Source organism: Micromys minutus (assembly GCF_963924665.1).
Source record: "Micromys minutus genome assembly, chromosome: 2".
Taxonomy (NCBI): domain Eukaryota; kingdom Metazoa; phylum Chordata; class Mammalia; order Rodentia; family Muridae; genus Micromys; species Micromys minutus.
Genome location: NC_137971.1, coordinates 2,164,984 through 2,188,301, shown reverse-complemented (window position 1 = coordinate 2,188,301; position 23,318 = coordinate 2,164,984). Strand labels below are relative to the sequence as shown.

The following is a 23,318-nucleotide window of genomic DNA, read 5'->3' as shown; positions in this document are numbered from 1 at the left end:
CACGCAATGACCAGCCTGACTCCTGAGACACACCCACTGAACCAGGAATGTCTGAGTCCCTCGGATGGGTTGACCCTCAGATGAGGAAACATAGGGCTGGTCCCAGGGATACGGCACAGCCCTTACTTCCCATCTCCTACAAGAGGGTCCTGGATGGTGTGGGATGAGAACACTCTGGGTTAATGAACAAGAAAGTTCCAGAAGCTACACATGCCACTGGGGAGTAGGCGACTGACTTGGGCAATTTCTTCAGCATTCTCTGCACAGGAAATAAGCAGAATGAACCAGGGCCTTAAAACATCAACCCAGCCCATGTGTCTGTCCCAGTCCTCTTCTGCCTACCCCACCAGGCTGCCATCGTCTGGACCAGAGAACGTGCAGCCATGTGAACTCCATCAGAGAGGAGCTGGCTGACTGTGCGCCCTCCAAACTGAGCTGAGTTTACTTCAGCTCAAAACAACAAGAAGCAACACAGAAGCTGGGTAAAGGACATTGGCAGCTGACTGGAAGGGGTCTTGTGTTCAGTGAGGAAGATGCAGTGGGGGCCGTGGCAGACGGTGGTATGAACTTCCCTGAGGGCTGCCCCCCACTCCCAGCTGGTTTCTGCCTCCAGGTTGCTTCCCTTGGGTCTCATCCTAACCATGAATGAACTCACATGACCCCCACCTCTAATACCGGCTGAAGCTCTTTCTTGCCCTTTACATGTGATTCAACTACTTAACCAATCAGATGCCTTGATTAGGCTCTCCCTATTGCCCTTTCTCATCACCGCCAATCATACAACCCTCTCCATCAACTGGGGCTGTGCTCTCTGCCATCTGGGAAGCCATCTGCTATCCCCTGCACTGTCTGCAGCTCATTATCGTAGGAGGAGCTAACCCTTCTGGCTGATGGCCAAAGTAGGACCCACCTAGAGTGGGGGATGGGACAGACACCACAGAGTTAGCTAGACTTGGGGATATCAAGTTCTTCCTTCAGCATTTCTGCCAAAGACAGGGCTTTGCCCTGGGGCCTCAGATTCTCTGACTACAAACAGAGCTAGCAACTGTCACACTCAGGGAAGACCTGTAAGGAGGCTCCAGTACTCATAGTGTTCATGAAGAGTGTTCATGAACATGGGCACCACCTGGCCACATAAAGTATGCACACCACTGACGGTCTCCAAGTCAGTCTTGAAAACGTGTACCCTGGTCCAGACAATGTGTATCCCCAAAATTACTACAGTCAAGCAGGGCAAACACTGACACTCGGCCCCCAGTACACCTCCTGCGCATGTGCTGAAATCCCGAAATAGCTGAACCTGTGACCCAGTAACTCCACTCCCTGGCCTTTACCCATGAGACACGAGGGTCTGTGTCTAACGTGAGGTTTATTCCAGAATGTTCACAGCAGCGATGTTTGTTTGTTTGTGGTTTTCACAGCAGTCAAACACAGTTCCAAAGAGAATGGGTAAGTGAAGTGTGGTTTAACCACGAAGAGCTTCCGCTCTGCACTAATCAGACCAGCAACTGGGCACCAGAGCAGGAATGAGCCCCAGGATCGCTGCAGAGGAAGAGGCCCTGTGCAAGGAGTGCAAACTGATTAGGGAGCACACACTGACCAAAGAGCACACACTGACCAGGGAGCACATACTGACCAGGGAGCACAAACTGATTAGGGAGCACCACTGACCAGGGAGCACACACTGACCAGGGAGCACACACTGACCAGGGAGCACACACTGACCAGGGAGCACATATTGACCAGGGAGCACACACTGACCAGGGAGCACACACTGACCAGGGAGCAAATACTGACCAGGGAGCACACACTGGCCAGGGAGCACACACTGGCCAGGGAGCACATACTGGCCAGGGAGCACAGGCGGACCAGGGAGCACAGGCGGACCAGGGAGCACACACTGACCAGGGAGCACACACTGGCCAGGGAGCACATACTGGCCAGGGAGCACAGGCGGACCAGGGAGCACACACTGACCAGGAGCACACGCTGACCAGGGAGCACAGGCGGACCAGGGAGCACATACTGACCAAGGAGCACATACTGACCAGGGAGCACACACTGACCAGGGAGCACACACTGACCAGGGAGCAAATACTGACCAGGGAGCACACACTGGCCAGGGAGCACATACTGGCCAGGGAGCACACACTGGCCAGGGAGCACATACTGACCAGGGAGCACACACTGACCAGGGAGCACATACTGACCAGGGAGCACACACTGGCCAGGGAGCACATACTGACCAGGGAGCACATACTGACCAGGGAGCACAGGCGGACCAGGGAGCACATACTGACCAGGGAGCACACACTGGCCAGGGAGCACATACTGACCAGGAGCACACACTGACCAGGGAGCACACGCTGACCAGGGAGCACACACTGACCAGGGAGCACACACTGACCAGGGAGCACACACTGACCAGGGGCACACACTGACCAGTGGCACATACTGACCAGGGAGCACATACTGACCAGGGAGCACAAACTGATTAGGGAGCACATACTGACCAGGGAGCACATACTGACCAGGGAGCACATACTGACCAGGGAGCACACACTGACCAGGGAGCACACACTGACCAGGGAGCACACACTGACCAGTGGCACATACTGACCAGGGAGCACATACTGACCAGGGAGCACAGGCGGACCAGGGAGCACAGGCGGACCAGGGAGCACACACTGACCAGGGAGCACACACTGACCAGGGAGCACACACTGACCAGGGAGCACACACTGACCAGGGAGCACACACTGACCAGTGGCACATACTGACCAGGGAGCACATACTGACCAGGGAGCACAAACTGATTAGGGAGCACATACTGACCAGGGAGCACATACTGACCAGGGAGCACACACTGACCAGGGAGCACACACTGACCAGGGAGCACACACTGACCAGGGAGCACATACTGACCAGGGAGCACACACTGTCCAGGGAGCACACACTGACCAGGGAGCACATACTTACCAGGGAGCACACACTGACCAGGGAGCACACACTGGCCAGGGAGCACATACTGACCAGGGAGCACACACTGGCCAGGGAGCACATACTGACCAGGGAGCACATACTGACCAGGGAGCACACACTGACCAGGGAGCACACACTGGCCAGGGAGCACATACTGACCAGGGAGCACACACTGGCCAGGGAGCACATACTGACCAGGGAGCACATACTGACCAGGGAGCACATACTGACCAGGGAGCACACACTGGCCAGGGAGCACATACTGACCAGGGAGCACATACTGACCAGGGAGCACAGCACACACTGACCAGGGAGCACACACTGGCCAGGGAGCACATACTGGCCAGGGAGCACACACTTGCCAGGGAGCACATACTGACCAGGGAGCACACACTGACCAGGGAGCACATACTGACCAGGGAGCACTCACTGGCCAGGGAGCACACACTGACCAGGGAGCACAGGCGGACCAGGGGCACATACTGACCAGGGAGCACACACTGACCAGGGAGCACACACTGACCAGGGAGCACACACTGACCAGGGAGCACATACTGACCAGGGAGCACACACTGGCCAGGGAGCACAGGCTGACCCGGGGCACACACTGACCACCTCCCTTATGGAAAGCTCAGAGCAGGCAGGCTGGGTTAGGGAGTCGACTGGCACTAAGAAGGGGCACAGGGGAATTTGTGGAGTGCTACGATCATGAGAGCTGGTGATGTAGCTTGGTTAGAGAATGACGGTGTTGTGTGCACACAGCCCTGGATTCCATGTGCTGACTGCATAAAATAGGAATGGTGGTACATGCCTGGAATAACACTTGAGAGGTAGAGACAGAAAGATGCGTTCAAGGTCATCCTCAGCTATATGGCAAATCCAAGGCCAGCCTGGACTACACACACACACACACACACACACACACACACACACACACACACACACACACACCAAGCTGACAACCAAACAAAACCCATCTTCTATCTTTTTTGCCTGATGTGGTGCTTGGAACATGTCGCTTCTTGTTGCTATGGTAACAAGTTATTAACATTTATTGGCTTAACACAAAAATGACTCCATTTTCTTATAGTTCTAGAGATCAGGCATCTGAAATGGGTCTAATGGCCACATTCCAGGTATGAGGGCGGCAGGGCTGGTTCCTTGAAAAGGTGCCAGGGAAGAATCCATCCTCTGTGCTTTTCAGACTCGCAAGTATATCCACGTTCCTCAGCTCAGTTCCCCTCCGACTTTACAGGCACCAATGCTGCATCTTCAAAATGTCATGTCTGATTATCCCATCTGTCTCCTTCCCCCATGATAGCCCTTGATATCACATTGGTGCACCCAGATAATCCAAGAATATTGCCTTCCCTTCTCCTAACCAAAACTGCCTGGCTCCTCTGGCACACCAGGTAATAATCAGAGTATGTTCCCAGGAGATGCTGGCTTAGTCCATCTGGGATGTGAGAAAATAATAAAGTTACCATCTGTAACACTAGATTGTGAACGCTAACCGGCAGCTTTAGGGATGGATGGAGGTTGGCTCTGGGTGGGGCTCCCAGATGTTTCCTCTTTCCTTCCTTTTGATGATTCGATACACAGGACAGGGAAGCTTCAGCCATGAGAACCAATGCTGCTCGCTTCATACCCTGGCTCTGTCCAGGAGACGTTGGACAAAGTGTGATGCTTGCTCCTACCTCTCTCCTGTCTGCCTACCTGGATGCCCTGCTGCCCGGAGCCTGCTGATCAACTGGTCACAGTGCGAGTGCTGTGTGGTCTTTATGTCTTCTTCTTTGCCCCAGGATCCTCAACCTCCATTATTCACCCTCCATTAGCTTCCAGCCACTACCTGGAAGGGTGCACTAGATCCTGAACAGATGCCCACATTGTGTTCTTGAATTTCCCAGCCTCCAGAACCGGGACAAACAAACCTCTATGCTTTATAAGCCACTCAGCTTCAGGTGTTTTGCTATCAAAACAGAAAATGTGCTGTTGTTGTCCTGGGGGAGGGCACCTCTCAAACCACCAGGCTGACACTGGGTGCTGCTATCTCAAGCCCCCTCCTCAGACTCCCGTCACCCCCATTCTTGGCTTGCCCCAGGAAACAGCACAGCCCTGATGTCACCAGGCATGGTCTGCAGTCCAGCATTGCTTTCTTGGATTCTGTCTCTTTATCCGGTCACAGAGAGGTGGCTGTTACAGCTGCCACCCTCCGGCTTTAACCATTCCTCCCCCGGACACACCAAGTCACATTGACTGACATACAAATGACAAAGCAACTGCAACTCTCCAGTTCAATGGTCCCATGTTGCCTCAACTTCCCAACAAATCATAACCCATAAAAACTGTTACTCTGGGGGCTGGAGAGATGGCTCAGCCAATAAGAGCACTGACTGCTCTTTCAGAGGTCCTCAGTTCAATTCCCAGCAACCACATGGTGGCTCACAACCATCTGTTATGAGATCTAATGTCCTCTTCTGGTGTGTCTGAAGACAGCGACAGTGTACTCGAAGACATAAAGTAATTAATTATTTAAAAAGAAACTGTGACTCTGAAAAAATGTTGCTCCAAAGGTAGACATTGAAACATTTGTTACAATTTATCTTATCTATACTTTTATGTGTGGGGGTGTTTTGCCTGAATGTCTGAACCATGCATGAGCATGTCAGATGTCTGCAGAGGTCAGATACCCTGAAAATGGAGTTACAGATGGTTGTGATATGCTATGTGGGTGCTGGGAATCGAACTGAAGTCCTCTTGAAGAGCAGCCAGTGCTCTTAACTTCTGAGACATCTCTCAAACCCCAGGGTGTGTCTTTAATGCCCTGTTTCTGGTTAAAAGAAGACAAGACTAGAGTAGTTTATCACTGACATTGCAAAAAAAATATTTTTTTCACTCCAAAATTCAGTGGCTTAAAATAACCACTTATTTGTAAAGAATTCCACACTGGTCACCTCTCACCTGGGGTCGTCTCACAAACCCTCCACCTGAAGGTTTGATGGTTACTACACAGCCGTGGCAACCTTACTTGTGCCTGATACAGCTGGGCCACTGGTCAGGGCTCCAGCCACCCCGTGTGGAACATCCTGGCAACTGACATGCCCGGAGTAGCAGAGAAAGAGGGGGTAGTCCCAACACACTAGCATTGCTCAAGTTTGGGGTGAGTCCCAACAAACTGGCACTGTTCAGCTAATGGCATCGATTATATGCTAAAGGTTTGGTCCCGGAATGAAGAGTTAAGGAGTGTCCCATGGGTCACTGACTGGGATCAAGCTCTTGAAAAACAGGACTCCAGGACTCTGGTGTGTCTCCATGTCTGCCCCAGCCCACAAGGTAAGCAGCATCCAGCACTCTACAGGCCTAAAAGCAGGTCCACCCAAGCATGAGCTGGAAGTCATTAGAGGACCACGAACCAAAACAAACCTTTTCTCTTTATAAGTCAGTTCTCTCAAGTATTTCACTATAGTGATGGAACACGAACGTGGCTAGTGCCAAGCTTCCGCTGTCTTCTGAAGTCCATCTGGCTAAAGCAATTTGCATGGCTGAGCCCTGAGGCCTCTGGGTAAGAGCAGCGTCTACCACGATGTGTGCACCTGGACTTGTTATGGGCTCTTCGGGTAACAATCTGCCATAAGAGCCTACTATCTGTGACAGTCACGACTGTCACCTTGTCTGGATTCAGAACCACCTAACAGACAAACCTCTGGGCACACCTGTGAGGGCATTCCCTCTGTGATGTTTGACTGGGGTGGGAAGAACCACCCTGAACATGGGAGGCCCCTGATGAATAAAGGAGAAAGGCCTTAGCGGCAGCAGCCACTGCCCTCTGGTTCCTGACTGGACACAGGACAAGCACATCGCACCCTCCCTCGATGTCTTTCCTGCAGGGATGGGTGGCACAATGATGGACGGTTCGTGAGCCGAAATAAGCCCTCCTGCGTTGCTTTCATCAGGTGCTTTCTTACACCAACCATAAAAACAGCCCATGTATTACCAGAAACCCATTTTGAAATGGAATAAACGTAGTTCTGTGGAACCACCTGGTTGCCTCCTCACAAAACCCCGTGGTCTCCTTTGCTGATAAGCCTCTCGCTGCCCGCAGGCTGGCGCTAGGAAATGTCACTCGGTGATGGCCACAGCTCTTACCATTACAGCATTAAGGACGGACTCCTCCTTACTGACGCTGATGGTTTAAGTCTGCTCACCTTTGCAGAGCTGACTATGGGCTTCTTCTGCAGAGTGGGTCTGACTTTGGAAAGAGGAACGATATCCAACCTTTTAAAGAAAGGTGGTCCTGGGGCCACCTGGTTGTTTTTCTTGAGCGAGGCAGTCAGCCTCCCCGGACAAAGCTCTTGCATCCCAGCTTCATAGCCAAAGAGCAAAAGGGGAAAAAGAGGTGAGTGTCCCACAGTTTCCTACAGTGACCTGGAGACCAGCCTCGGACCTGTCTCCTCATGTCCCACCTTGGAGACAAAGTCAGTATGTGAGGTCACAGGCCATCAGCTTGGACCAGGCCAACCTACCCTTGCTTGCTGAATACACAGAGTTCTCCACTGTGTCTTCACTCCCAGCTTCATGGATTCTCAAGCTCTACCGCGCAGCACTGTTCAGTCTAGAACCTGACCAAGGGCTCCTGGCTCCGTGTCACCCTGTTCCACAGCTAATGAGGAGCAGGCTAAGAGGCACAAATAAAGTCTCCACAAATTCCTAACAGAAAGAGCCTGAGGGCCCAGGCAGGGAGCCTGCCTACTATTCAATGGACCACTGAGGCTCTCTGCCTGGCAAGTCACGGCCTACACCTGGGATTCCCTACTGTCTGAGGTGGGGGTCTTCTACAAACCAGAAGGATCCTGTTTGTAAATCTTCCAATGGTAGAATTCTCTGAGGCTGTTAATACTTTACACATTGATGTAATTGTGGTTACGTAACTATATTATCTTTGTCAAAATCCAGAATACCTGCAAAGCTTTCACCTCACATGACTTACATCTCAATAAACTGAAGTTTCGAGGAACCACCCCAGCAGGAAACCCCACCCGCTTAACCCAGCACCATGCCCACCTTCTAGCAGTTCCTGGTGTGCTTCAAATAGTAATGAGGAACCCTGATACCGAACGCACACAACCGTGTTTGGGGTTTGGTGCACTTGGCTCCCTCAGCTCTCAGAGCCAACCTGGGAGGTGTCAGAATTAATTTCCAGGTGACACCACAGGGTTCAGAGAGGTTGAGCAACTTGCTTGGTGACCAGTAAGTGTGGGAACCAGAACTCAGGACTTCTAGCTATCCTGCCTGCCTTGCGCCACCCACAAAGGCCACAGTAGAGCTGAATAGTACTGGGTACTTCTTACTCTTAAGTGAGGCCCAGAGAGACCAACTTAGGAAGAAGCAACACCGAGACTCAGAACAAGCATTGATTCCAAGGCTCCCTCTGTTTTATTGCTCCCACCCTGTCCTCAAGGATGGTGTGATTCTGGAGGACTCCACCTTCCAGTTCTGCCGTCCATTTGCCCTCACCAAGACTACCAGAGGCGAAGCCCGAGGAAGAAATAGGTCTCGTGTCTGAATATCTTGCTCAGTTTGAGACAGGAAGACCCAAGGCTATAGAGAAGAGCCTTTCCCAGGGCATCTATGCAGTTCTTGGGGTGCACCTGGCTTTCCTGGCTGGGGTTAGCATGACTCCCTCCAACTGCTGACTTCTCTCAGCATTTTCTGAGGGATACAAGGGAGTTTAAGGAAACAGTGTGCACCTGGGTGTGACCAGGCTCTTTGGGACAGCCTTGTTCCCAGGATCTGTTCCAGTGTCCTGCTGTGTGAGCCTCTGTCAGCTCAGCCAAGGATACATCCTCAACATGCCTCCCACAGACAACCACTCTAGACCCCCACGGAGGGTCCTCCAGTCAGCTGCTGACTTCAAACAAGCTGCGGCGGTGCAGCAGATAACGTGCTTGGTTTCATTTGATGAGTCCCTTCTGCTGAGCTCTAACTGCTGGACAGGGAGACACAGCTGAGCCCGATGTCTGCGGTCCCCTCAAATGGGTCCACCAGCCAGTTCCATGTACACTGTGGTTACTCATCCTGTACAGCGTGAAATACTTGGAGGAAGGAAAATAGTTTTCTCCAAGAAAGAAGTAAAGAAAACATCTCCGACAGACCGCGCAATCATCCTGTGTGTTTGTGCAAGCCTCTGCTTGGTGCTCTGGCCTACATTACATGACTTGGGTTTCAGAGCTAGAACCGTGTGGGCGAAACCTCTAGCCATCAAAAGCTGCGCCCACTGAGTCTCTGCTCTCAGCAGGTGACTTTATCCTCCAGCCAGGTGTGACTGTTTTGGGGTGTCTGAACATATACATCACCTCTGGAAGTCTGGACTGGGGGAGACATATGGAACGGATGGCAGACAGAACAATGGACAATAGTCCTTTGAGTAACCAAATACAGTCACATCAACATGGGTTCTTCGGTAGCCGCAATGGTCCTGTGGGTATAGACTACACACAGTGGGTCTGCAGGGAGGAAGGCCTGGTGTCAAGTAGGACAGTGGAGGTAGGGAAAGCAATGCCAGGCTCCTCACACTGACAGACCTGTCCACACACAGGCCTGGCACTCGTCACCACTCCAGGATCTTTATCTTCAAGTCACTTCTTTTGCTTCCTCAAGCAAAAGAGTTTTTTTCTCTAATGCACTAGTGAATGGCCTTTTACCATGGCGGCCAAGTGAGAGACAACACCCAGGGCTCCCACGTCAAGGACAAATGGTCATAGCAAATTGATCTCACACTTCACTCCTAAGGATCCAGCTTCTTCTTTGAACACTGATTGAAATGTAACCTTTGCAAGGAGAGACAAGCCATCAATTTATTTAGTTCCATCAAAGTTTAGGCCCTGTGTCACCCACAGCGTGCTCTGAGGCCCCCTGTGCCTCCAGGTGAAGGTCTGGAGAGGTGATCAGCAGAATGATCCCAGCATTATCCCAGCACTTCGGGGTCTTACCTTGGTATAAGTCCTACGTGGTCTGTTCCCACCCTGAGCTCAGAATCTGCCCACCTGGAAAAATTCAAGGCTAGACCCAGCCCAGATGTGGGATAATCTGGGTCCCTGGCAACCATAACAAACTCTGCTTTCTGACGTCAAACTCATCTTCACTGGAGACCAGGACTCCTTTTACATTTGTGACATTTTCAAGCCAGCCCACAGAGAAAAGGAAAAGAAAGGAAGTGGCCAGTGGAAAAGAGCCTTCAGAGCATCGAGACAGAGAGAGGTGAGCGGGAGGCCACAGGGTCAGACTGCAGCTCAGACGCCCGCACCCGGCATCCCAGAGAGAACCAAATGTCTGGGCACAAGAACTGCACTGTTCTTCCTTCTTCCTTACAGAGAAGCCAGCGAGACCATGGAGGACAAGGTGCAAAAGCTAGAGGACCACAAGGATGGACTTTTTTTTCTTGCCAGTTTCTAGGCAGTAAAGGGAGCTGGCAAAATCCACAGCCCTAATAGATCCTGGAGTAGGGCAGGGAGCTGAAGAAGCAGGAGCTCTATCCACAGAACTCACAACTGTTAGAGGAGGAAAGCTAAGTGAGCACTATCTTAAAAGGCAACATGGTGACCTGACGCTACCCTCCTGGCACTTCTGCTTCGGCTATGAAAATCAGAGTCCTGCAGTCAGAACTATACAATCCGTCCCGTCTGGAAACGCTCAGGACTCGGTCTCTAGAGTGTGTATACACAGGAATGAAGCAAGAACGGACACAGGCTGGAGTCTCCGCCCTGTTAGAGAAAATGCTTTTAAATAGACCTTGATCCCCATGTGGATACAAACACTTCTAATATGATATTATATACTTTCCTAGAAGTCTTCACATTCTGCAAAACCATTCTCAAAAAAAAAAAAAAATCAGAATCACAGGATTCTGGGGGAAGCAGAGCCAGCACACTTTTCTCAACACCTTTGAAACCTTGTCACCAGAATCTTCCCTGGAACAGCGACTTGTATAACTCTCAGCAAAGAACTGGGGTGGTTAAGTTAGCTTTCTCTGCAGAGATGGAGAAACTCGGGCCCTTGCTGGGTAGGTGAGCACTTTCATTCCTGGTCTTATTAAACACCCACCCGGATTCTAGGGAAAGGAAGACATTGTCTTCAGTTCTGTGCCAAATGGTGACCTACCAGCCTCCAATAGATACTTTGATACTGGGCCCTCAGTGGATTGGTAACAAAAACACAAAATGTCACTCCTGTGTTAAGGGACCTGTTGGGAGGAGGTGGGCAGGAGAGAGGATAGAGAAGGCAGGGGTGAGTATTCATATATAAAACTGCCAGAGAACAAATTTAACCAACACAAAACAATTGTTTAAGCCTACCTGCTATTTTCTCACAGGGACATCTTGACGGCTCCTTCAGAGCTTTTCTGACCTTGGTCTGAGTGACAATGGAAGCTGCTCAACAGCCAGGACTTGCACCAAATCAAGTGCATCTATAAACATTCAATTCTCTCATTTAGTCTCTCATCTGCTCCTTACTCATAAGGCAGTTTATCCTGACCTATGAAAACACAGGCACAACGGGGAAACCACAAGAGAGCCAGTGTGACTCTCCTGGACAGAGACACAGGCTGCGGCAGACACTCCCAAGCCTCAGACGGCTGCTCGGCACTCCATACTTGCCAAGGGAGAGGCTCGGGCCTGCAGGCTCTTGCAACATACAAGTGTTTTAAAGGTTGGACTTTCAACATTTCAGTCTGGCTGACTCTGTTAGAGGAAAAGCTCACACATTCTTTGCAAAATCTCCCTTCAAAGTGGCCCTCCACTGTGCCCCTTGTGTCTTGTCTGGTCTAGCCTTGTAACTTTTGCACTGTGCTTCTGAAACACAGCAGATGATTTTCTGCTCCTAAGGGAGGCTCAGGGAAGCTTGTAGCCTTCTCTTGTTTATTACTGCCAGACCACCACGTCAGAAGAGAGCTGGCCGCCTGGAAGAGGAGCCTGGCTCAGAGCCAGCACTGCCCCCACACTCGCATGGTCCAGTGTAGAACAGCCATGAATGAGCACAGGCATGACCCTGTCCCATGACCCCGTCCCATGACCCCGTCCCAAGGCACCTGTCCACAACATGGCCAGCAAAACAAATGCAGTTGCTTTAACTCCTTAGAGATTCCTGTGCTAATACAACGAGGCATCTTTGTAGATGTTTCACTAGCTCCTTGATACTTTGATAGTTTTCCCTATCTGGGAGTCAATAAATCTTTACTTAGATCTTTATTTAACATGGGGCTCTGAAAGGGGACTGACCCACCCCAAAGATGGCACTGTCTCTGAGGAACGTAGCAAGATTGACTCAAACTAGAGGTAAGACACCAAGAAGGAATTTTCTCCAAACAGACCTCAAGGGAGACAGAAGACTTTCTAGCTAACAATCCCAAATCCATGGAGACCTCCACCTCTCTGGCTGAACCAGACACAGAACCTATGGATGTGTGGCTCTCTGTGACCAGAGGGCTTCTTCGGGTGACTAAACTAAGGATCTTAGGTAAAGGAATGATGCTTGATGGTCCAGGTGCACCTTACAAAAGTTCCTAATGCTGTCAGGCAGAGTGAAGATGCCGCAATGAAGGCAGAGTTGGGACGGACTCTGAGATGGGAGAAGGGATCGTGAGTTGAGAGATGGAGGTGGCTTCCAGAAAAGTGAAAATGTAGTGTCCAGTGGACACTCCAGAGGGGACGTAGCTAGGCTAATGCCTCACAGTTAGACCCATCTTAGGACTCATCATGTCTGCCAACCAGGAATCTAAGATAATAAGTTTGGGCTGTTGGACTATGATACCGCTCAGTTGGTAGAGTTTCGCCTCCCACGCATGAGGGTCTGGGTTCAGTGTCTAGCACCACATAATCCAGGGGTACTGGCATAGGTTAGTGATCTCAGCATTTGTAAGGTGAAGGCAGGCTGGCCAAGAGCTAAGACAATCTGAACTACATAGTGAGCCTGGGGGCCAGCCTGGGCTGCAGAAGACCCTGCCTCAAAAACAACAGCACACAATAATAATAAATAAAATTGGGCCATTTTAGATTATTACATTTGTAATCCTTTTTCTGATGCCTTGGTTTTCCCTGCCTCCAAGATCCCATCTTTGGAGGCTTGTTTGTAATAACATTAGCAGTCGGTCAACAATGCAATCGTCAACACAGAATCTGTGTCTGTTTCACAACCGGACTGGCTCCGTGTCCTCTCCTTGAATAAACTCGGTATCCACGAAGCCTACAAGAGATAGTATTATAATCTGTGTTTTTAAGATATTTATTTTACTGTTGACTTATGTGTATGCACGTGTTTCCCTGTGGGCTTGTGCACATTCATGTGGATGCAGAAGGGGGTGTTAAATACTTTGGAGCCAGATTACAGGCAGTTGTGAGCACCCCACGTGGGTCCCTAGACTCCAACCTGGGTCCTCTGGAAGAGTAGCACACACTCTTAACCACTGAGCCACCTAGCTAAGCTCTGTAATCTGCATTTTACAGGTAAAAAAGGCAAGCCTTTGAGGGGGCAAGTAGCTTTTCAGGATGGCAGGACATTAAACAGTACAACATGAATGGATTCAAACTCAGGGATGCTGCTCCCAGAGCCTACATCCTCACCAAGGACCCTGGTGACACAGTAAAGTCACAGTTACTTTTCGGATAGGCTCTGGAGATCAGGTTTAAAAATGTTCTCTCACATCATCTCGAAGCAGCAGTATCAAACCTAGAGGTCAGACCCATCTGTGCCTTGGCACAGGCAGAGAGAACAAAGATGACCATGCAGACAGGCGATCCACCTTCCCAACAGGGATATTTAGAAAGTGAAAGGTGTTGCCATTGTCAATTAGGGACCCATGTTTAGAACCATCCCAGCAAAGCCAGACACGTGAACACGCAAAAGATAAGAGTGGCAAGAACATGATCCGGTCCTGTGGACAGCTCAGGGTTTCCCAGATGGGACTCTTGGGGCAGCCTCTGTGCCAAGGGTCTTTCTCAGCTCTTAGGTCACAGTCAAGGCCGAGACCAGCCTACAAAAACCCAGGTCTAAAGCGCAGCACTGTGGGTGGAGCCCACTTGAGTGGAGGAATTCTTCTGAGGTCAGAGACTAGACAGTTCTCCTGGATATAGTCCAGGGATACAAAGACCTTCAAACCCCACTGGCTGCCTGTTCAGAATATCCAGCGAGAAGCTGGGAGCTGTGGTGAAAGGCCAACTGGGGTGAGCAGCCTGAGACTGCCTAGGGTCTGGGCCTGCTGGACAAGGCTCTCCCTAGCTTTAGAGGTTTCAGACCAGCCTTTTCTGTACTCTGAGCCTCCTACACAAAACACACCTGCTGACAGCTCCCTGTCTGATCCCACAGGATTCGGGATAATAAGCAATAGCAGACAGCAGCAGACATGGACCGAACTTGACACTCAGAGCGGCCATGGGAGAGAGAGGAGAATCCAGTCTGAGCTGTGTAGTGTGAGTATTTTCACTTGGTAAGTGAAGAAAGTGAGGTAGGATCAGGCAAGCCCCCCCCCCCCCCAGATTCCCAAAGCCAGTCAGTGGGGAAGGCAGGCCTGGTCTCTCTGCTCACTGTCCTTTAGAATCTTGCTGGAACACTACTGTTCCCTACTTAGCCTCCACAGAGCTGGCTAGCGGGTCACCGTTAGGGGCCTCTAGTGCCTGGCAGTACCCAACCGCATCTCGGGCTTCTTCCTCCTTATTTTAAGACTCAGCAGTGAGCTTTGTGAACACATGGTCCCAGACCTCATTTCCTGAAAGATGCATTAGTTGGAACAGAAATTGTAACGCCGATGTCATTGGCCACACCATCCATCAAAGAGAATGTCTCCACCTGCTGCTGTGTCCTGCCTCACCCCGGAGGGCTGCAGGCCCCCTGTGGACAGCCTAGGCACAAAGCCTTCTGTGGGCCAGATTCATCTACAGTAAGTACAGCAACCTGAGTTTAGACATCCTTGTTTCGTGCTGTGAGTTCCTCTTGGTTATGGCAAGGAACACAGATCTTTTTCATTTGTGATAAATGATACAGTCTTCCGAACATAAAGTTATCTTTTTAAACAGTAGTTTGACTTTTAAAAGAAGCTATAAATTAATTTTGTGGGGTGCAGGTGTCCATACATACACTGCAGTCAGAACCTGTCTTCTCCCTTCCTGTCACCCCTAGAGGTCCTGTTACCCTAGAGCCTGGACTTAACTCCCTAAGCCTCAGGGCCGCCCACTGCAAAGTTATTGGTGAAAACTGAATAGAACCAAACTGGAGAATGTCTGTAGCCCCAACTGTTCAGGAGGCTTGAGTGCAGGAATGTGTGTGGATGGCACGGTGAGACTGCTCTTCATAACTGAAGAAGATGGTGGCACCGGCTTGGAGCTCCTACTCAAGAGATACATGCTGACTCAACACTCCCTGCCCCCACCCTGGGTGATCCGGTCTGTCGTGGATACAAAATGCCTTCCGTAGGCTCCTGTAACGGAGCAGGGAGGAGGCTGGGTTACCTACCAGCTTTGGTGAAGTGACTGAATCCTGAAGGTTCTGGTCAGTGATGGGTTCATCTCTTAACAAACACTGGGCGAGGGTGGGCCTGGTTGGAGGAAGGAAGTTGAAGGCCTGCCCTTGAAGAGCGATCACTCTTCCTGACCCCTTCCCGCTTGCCCTCCCCTCCTCTCTGCTTCCCCGAGAGCTGAGAGCTAAAGATAGGTGTGTGCTGAAAGAACAATTCGTTCCTCAGGCAGTCCTTTTTGTCACCTCGTCGGAAGACAGGACTACCATGGGTTGACACCAGTTGTGTGGGAACTCCTGGTCAGTGGCAAAAGTGTTTGTTAGAAGAGGTTTGGATGTACTGGGTCTGGGAGGACACTGTCTTGATATCTCCAGGAACTCCAACAGGAAAATCAGCCAGCAGGGGTGTCTGGTGACCACAGACCACAGAGAGCTACTTCTGGTCTTAGTCCCCAGGGCAACCCAAAAGCAGCTATCACCCTCCCCCACAGAGGGATAGAGAAAGAACCCCAAGGGAATGCTCATGCTATTCCCAAGGGCTGGCTTCACAAAGGGCAGAACCTCAGCTCTAAAGGACAAAAACAGGTCTCCATGTAGCCCTAAAGGGATATGGGGGGCAGCTTGACCCTCTCCCACAGCACCGGAGGAAACCAAGATACTGGTGGGTGGAGGCAGGAAGGCAGCGAGGAATTCCCTCAGTGAGTGATCAAGACGTTTCCTGCCTATCCCTTATCTCTAGCTGTTTCCAACAGACCCAGGCAAGCACCACATGTTCCCATCACCAACCCAGGAAGCAAAGTCTAGCTGGTGTTTGCATTCCAGGCCATGCTAATTCTCCCAAATCGCCATCTGGGGACTTAGACCAGCATGGAGAAAAACACGGAGGGTCTGTAGGACCTGCCTCTCTGGGTCAGGGACCCTGACAGGCATTCTGACTCCTCCCTGGGGAATCTCCTCCACTCCCCTAGCTCTCTCTGAGGGATGCCTATGCCATAGGTGCCCAGGGGTCAGGTGTTGTCCCTGCCCCAACGCTGCTTGTTCTTCAAAAAGGCCCTGAGTTTTCCTTGCCATCTAATTATGCATAGCGGCCATAAAGACGCTTTCTCTCTTACCAAAGAGGCCTATTTATACGATGAGAGAGCACTTCGCCCCCACAAGATTGAGTCGTCACTCAAAGCCTTGTTGGAATCAAAGCCTCATCTCTTCAGAGATGCCCAGAGCTCCGCTTGCCTCTCCCCCTCCAGCTTGGCCCACTTCTGAGCATCTGTGTTCACTGAAGTGCCACCCTGGAGGGGGCAGGATGTGGATGCCATTCCCCACCGCTGTGGCCCTTCACATTTTTCAAACAGAGTCACTCAACACATAATATTTACTGAGGACCTACTATGTGTCATACTGAAAACCTACTGTGTGCTTACCGAGACCACTGGAATAAAAGATAAGGCCCCTGCCCCTGTTGAGAGAACGGCGGTGAGAGAAAGGTCAAGAACTGTCAGACTTCATGACTGATTCAAAGCCAACTCCAGCATCCACTGTCTGAGCAAGTTACAAGCTTCTCAGAGCCCTCAATTGCCTCACTGGCAAAATGAGGTACCAGTAATGCCAACGCCTGAGGGTTGTTGGGGAACAGTCGGAGTCAGGCATGTAAAGCTGTCTGCGCACCTGAGAGCATCAACACTGGCAGATTTTGCCACCATGTGTGACTCCCAAGTTTCCTGAGAACTGAGTTTCAAAGGATGAGTAAGAATTTTCTAGGGCAAGGGGGATATACCACAGGGGAGAACTTCATGTGTCCAGAGCCAAAGGGAAAAATAGGCTTTAATAAGCACAAGACATCAAGAGGTCCAGGATGGAGGCTACCACGCAGGGAACAGAGATCCAGACGCATGAGTGCACCAATATTCCAGAACCCTGATACCAAGACCTTGGACCTTTGTTTGGTTCCCTAAGAGAGGGAGGGGGAGGCCAGTCCCTCAGACATACTTCATAACACTCTGAGGGCCTATGACATACCAGGCACAACCGAGGAGAGGCTGTGCCCTCTGAGTCCTGACTCCAGCAGCCTAGGCTATAAGCCCCACCCAACCCCTTTTCCACAGTGCACCATGACACCTGTGGCAGAATAGTGACAGGCCCCTCACTGAGTTGTCCATTCAACATGTGTGGCCGTGGAGAGATAACAGTGTTCTCACTAAGTCCTTGATAAGGGTCAGCACTTACTGTTGTTAAGATTAACGGCTGGGGTGGTGAAAAACCCATCTCCAAAGCCCAGGGCCTCCCTCATTCACCAGCTCCTGGAGAGAGCACGTGGCTTCCACTGTCCATCCGGCCCTGACTTAGACACCAAAGGACCTGCTCCTGATCTGAACCACCAGGTGCCCCACCCATGAATCTCCTCCTAGGTCTCCTGACACAATAACTCAGGTCATGGTGAGGGGAAGGAATTAAAGCCATCTCAATTTCTGCTGTCTAATACCCCACACAATGAAGGTGACCCTTCAGATCTTATGACTTAACTAATTAATATTCTATTAAGGAACTTTGCTAACACAGTAAAGCTGAGTCTTAAGGGTCACCTATCACCAACCAGGTTCAACTATGTTCTGCCCTTCTTGTTTCATTTCAACTCCACCCACCCCACCCCAGGCCCTTCCCAACATGAGAGACCAATGGGTCACAGATCCCAATATCCTGGTGCCTCTATAATGCATGCATTCACCTATCCATCCATCCATCCATCTATCAATCCATCAATGCATCCATCTACCCATCCATCCACCCACCCATCCATCCATCTGTTCATCCATTCACCCACCCATCCATCCATCTACCCATCCATCCATCCATCCATCCATCTGTTCATCCATTCACCCACCCACCCATCCATCCATCCACCCACCCATCCATCCATCTACCCATCCATCCATCCATCCATCCATCCATCCATCCATCTACCCACTCATCCATCCACCCATCCATCCATCCATCCATCCACCCACCCACCCATCCATCCACCCACCCATCCATCCATCCATCCACCCATCCATCCATCCATCCATCTACCAACCCATCCATCCATCTACCCATCCATCCATCCATCCATCTATCCATCCACCCACTCATTCTTTTGCATGAAAAGCATTCTTGAAATAATCTCTCAAAAAGCAACTACTTTGTCATCCCAAAACAGTATGGTGACCATCAGTGAGGACCAAGTAGGAAGAATCAGATGGCCTGCATCCTAATCAAAGCTTCCTAGATCTGTGACTTTGGACAGGTTGTTTGCTTGATGCTTACTTTTCTCCTCAGTAGAAGAAATGCCGATAACACATTTATTATGAGACTTGAGAAATAAAATAATGCATATTCATCGCCTGGCAAAGAACACACAATGGTAAAACATTAGAAGTGGATGGGACTCTGCTCCTATTAGAAACTATTACTATCCCCCATTTTGTATGTGTATATGTGCATATATGTGTCCCTGTCAAGTCAGAATTGGAAGCAGGGATGTGCACCCCATTCTCCAGCCCTGATTTGTCCTGTAAATCATAAAGGGATGGTAGCTCAGAAAAGCACAATGAGTTGCCAGGAACACTTGCCCTTCAGGTGACTTGACCCCAGGTGTTTCCCATACCAGGGTGCCTTGAACTCCCTGCAATCTAAAAACACCCTACAAGAAACCCAGGTGAGCAGTGGTATGTTTCGCATCATAAGTGTGGATCAGTCCCAGCTCTTTGTGTGTGTATATCTGTGTGTATTTGCTTGTGTGTATATGTCCCACTCTGTGTGTATGTGTGTATATATGTATATGTGTTTGTGTATATGTATGTGTATGTGTGTTTGTGGGTGTGTATGTGCATGTGTTATGTATATGTCTTTGTGTGTATATATGTGTATGTGTGTTTGCTGGTGTGTATATGTCTTTGAGTGTGTACATGTGTGTGTATATATATATATATATGTGTATGTGTGTTTGCTGGTGTGTATATGTCTTTGAGTGTGTACATGTGTGTGTATATATATGTGTATGTGTGTTTGCTGGTGTGTATATGTCTTTGAGTGTGTACATGTGTGTGTATATATATGTGTATGTGTGTTTGTTGGTATGTATATGTGTGTATATGTTTGAGTGTGTGCATATGCATGTATATGTTTGAATGAGTGTGTGTGTGTGTGTGTGTGTGTGTGTAGGATAGCAGCAGCAAGGTGACTTCACAAGACAAATCAGGGCTGGGGAGTGGGTGCACATCCCTGCCTCCAATTCTGACTTGACAGATCTTATACCCATCCTTGCATTTGGTATAACCACCCACTGGTTATCTCAGCCTAAGAGACAGAAAACTGGATCACTTACTCTCAAGCTTAAAGCAGTTGTGACACTTCTCACCATCATCCTAGATGTTGGGATTTTTTTTTCCAATGTAAAGAAAAAAGGTGAGGGGGAAATGAGTCGATCCTATCGCTTGGCGATGCTCAGACAATGCAACTGCCTTTTGTGGCCTGCGTCCACAAACTAGGGAAGGTCAGGACAGGCACAGTCAGGGTGCCTGTGGCTGGGGTTGTGCCTCCCCCCTCCTGTGAGCTCCCAGCCCCCACCCCGCACTCCTTAGCCACTGCAGTGCTTGCTGGCTGGGGAGGCACCTCCCAGATCTGCAGGAACAATGGGCTGGGGAGGGGGCAGGTGCGGCTAGGAGAGCAACAGAAGAGGGGGCTGTAGCCAACCCACACGGGGCAGAGATAACAATTGCCAACGCCAGCCGGCTGGGCTGTTGCTGGCCTGAGTTTCCCCACTTTGGGTCTCTGCAGAGCACAGAGCTCTCTCCCACAGCCCGGCCGGATTTCCCCTTAAGTGCCGGCATTTTACTGTCATCCTTGCAGAGCAGCTGGCTTGGAGCTCCTGGGAAACCGGCTAGGGCATCTACTCCAGCCAAGGCCCTGCAGGTCAGGGATGCACGCAGCGCCTCCCGAAATCAACTTTCCCCACTTGAAATGCATAGGAAGAAGACTGGAATCCTGAGCAGCCCATCCCCTGTGCGGGTGAAGCCTTGATTTACAACTCTGGCTGGGAAAGCATTTCATCCACTTCCCGGATCCCCAGGCACTCCCTCCTTCACCATCTGAGCGGCAACCATGCTCCAAAAGAGCCTCTCTACCGTGAATGTAAGAAGCGAGGTTTCAGTACTCGGCATGGGACACCCCAACCCAATCTCCGCTACACACACACACACACACACACACACACACACACCTCTGACAAGGATCGGACAGCTTCGTCTCCGAAATTTCCACACCCAGAGAAGCCTAGAGAATGAGAGAGGAGAGCTGTGGGGCACCCTTTGGCCTGCAGCTGCAGCCGCCACTCCGGCTCCAGTGTCCGGAGGAATGGGATGGAAAGAGGGGATAGTTATGAATCTGCTTTCTCCAAGGATCCGACCTCCTGCCTCACTGAGTCACTGAAAGGAGCCGTTGGGGACCCGGGGCCACCTGGCGGCCGGCCATCTACCAGGTCAGCAGTAGCATCCCCAGGGCTGTGCTTGGGCGATGGACAGGAGGGGCGGTTCTCTTTGGGAATGGAACCCGGTCCTGATCAAGGAGCCAGCCCGAGATGGAAACAACCAGGGTTCCCCAGCTGAGCATTTAGTCCTGGTTGCAGAGTCCACACCCCGGCACAAACCTACCACGTGACTGGAGGGCGGCCTCCCACCCCGTGGGCCCGGTGTTCTGCCCAAAAGCTCTCTGATCAGGCATAGCAAGACGGTACAAGGGAGCCCACTTTCCTAACGCCCCCAATTGGACTGCGGGCTGCGGTATATAGCGCACCTCATCCCTCCCAGCCCTTCAGTCCAACCGCAGACAGGCAGCAGCCACGGGTCCCTTGCCCCGCACTCACCTCGGGGCCCCGCATCGCCACCGCCAGCTTCCTTGTCCGCCATGGTCCTGCAGCCTCAGCTCGGGAAAGGAGCCTCGGATGCTAATCTTAAGGCTCTCGAGCTAGGTCTGAGCCTCTGGACAGCGGGAGCATCGCTCTGACGCTGCCGCCGCAGCCCCGGCTCCTCCCCACGCTCCTCCCGGGCCCGCCCCACGGAGCCAAGGCCCTGGGGAAGGCTGGAGTTGGCTCCTCCCTCGAGCTCTGAGACCGCGGGTCGCCGCCCAGCTGAAGCCACACCCCGTGCTGTCATTAGCGCACTCGGACTCTGTATGAGCAGTGGTCCCTGCAGCTGACCCAGCCCTGCGGACACAGAAACGCGCAAGGTCGGGTTTCAAGCCCGGGAGTTCCCGCCAGACGCTTTCCGCAAGCACCACACACTAAGCACTCCATGGCGAGGCTACCAACTCCAATCCACATCAATGGTCTCTGCCCCTAGGTCCGAAAGGAGCACACCAAAGTTCTGGAGACCCTGGCATAGCCCGGAGCCAGGCCACAGCACTGGGACTTGTCCAGGGCTGAGTCCAAGAACCACCGCCCCTCACCCTCCACCGTTTTTTCCTCCCCCAGACTGTTTATGGGACTACAAAGCAACTCCTGACCCAAGAAGGTACTTGTCGCAGACTATTGCCCTTCCCTACATGGGATGTGTCTCTGGCCCCATTAAAATAGGACATTAATAATTCAAAACTTCCATGGTTAAGTGATTCTCTGGTCTTTGCCCTCTGGCTGGCGCCTCTCTCCCTAACACACACACACACACACACACACACACACACACACCCTTGCCTCCAGCCAGACAGATCCTGGGTCCTGGGTACCTCAGCTCTTTGGTAAAAGCAAAGGTAAGGATCTCATTACTGTAGTCCCTGTGTTTCCCCAGGGCAGGGGTGGGAGTGGGGTGGGGTGAGGGAAGAGGAATCTGACACTAAATGCTGACATTCATATGTCCTTATTCCATAGCTGTCGGTTTCTGCATATAAGAAAGCCTGGCAAGGGAGGTTTACATTATGGTTTCAACATCACACACACAAGGAATGGCTGGCTGGGATCTCGTCCCAGTGGTAAGACCATCTACCTCTAAGTTCCTGAGACAGGCATCATCTCCCTCTGCCCGCCCCCATCCCACCTGGGTGACCTGAGGTCTGCTCCCAAAGCCTCCAGAGGAGAGTGGTAAGCCGGCTAAGGATGTAACTCCTGGTGTTCACAAACTGTCTTCTGCCTGCATTGGGATATTTGAATGCACAGTCTGTGGCTGTATGTGCACCTCTCTGAGCCTCCTTTCTGAGAAACAGGTTCTCAAGACTAAAAAGTGATTTCATGAGATGATGCCTGGCTTGGAAATTAGGGTGCAGCAGTTTTAAAAGCAGGGGCTACAAGATTTGATTCGGGCCAGCTGGTTGCGCAGGGTGGTGGCAGTACCTGGAAGTCACTCCCAAAGTGTAGAAAACACTCTGCTTTCTTACAGTGACGGTACCCCCACTACCTTGGAGGCAGATCTAAGACATAAGGAAGGTCCCAGCAAAGACCTGAAGGCCAGGAGCAGGAGGCCCCAAAGCAGAGACAGTCGGTTTGGAAGCATGCTCCTGAGCTCAGCCGGGCTTCAGATAGAGAGAAGAGTTGTCCCTGGCCCTTCCTCCACCCATTGCTACCTTCTGGTTCTGCTCATATCTCCTAATTAAGGGAAAGCAGCTAGGGTGGGGTGTGCCATAAGATGAACAGGCAGGAAGAACCACTCCACTAGTGTCCTGGAGACTCGTGTCTGGTCCTGGACACGGAGTTGGCTGCTCAGCTGCGTCTGCTGGGGGTTAGTGTTTAAATCATGCTGTACTTCATTCCTAAGGAAAAGCCTTGAGTTTGACACCCCTCCAGCCTACATTCAATACTTTGGACACTCGTGAGCAGC

At 51.2% G+C, this 23,318-nt stretch overlaps 1 protein-coding gene across 1 annotated transcript in view; it reads right to left on the bottom strand.

Moving 5' to 3' along the window:
• Nucleotides 1-21,446, bottom strand: part of HSPA12A (heat shock protein family A (Hsp70) member 12A) — a 62,658-nt gene extending 41,212 nt beyond the window's left edge. The window contains exon 1 of the mRNA XM_080913132.1: nt 21,377-21,446. Coding sequence (XP_080769258.1) covers nt 21,377-21,419 — 43 coding nt within the window. The 5' untranslated portion in view covers nt 21,420-21,446. The remainder of the gene's footprint in view (nt 1-21,376) is intronic.
• Nucleotides 21,447-23,318: the final 1,872 nt, after the last annotated feature.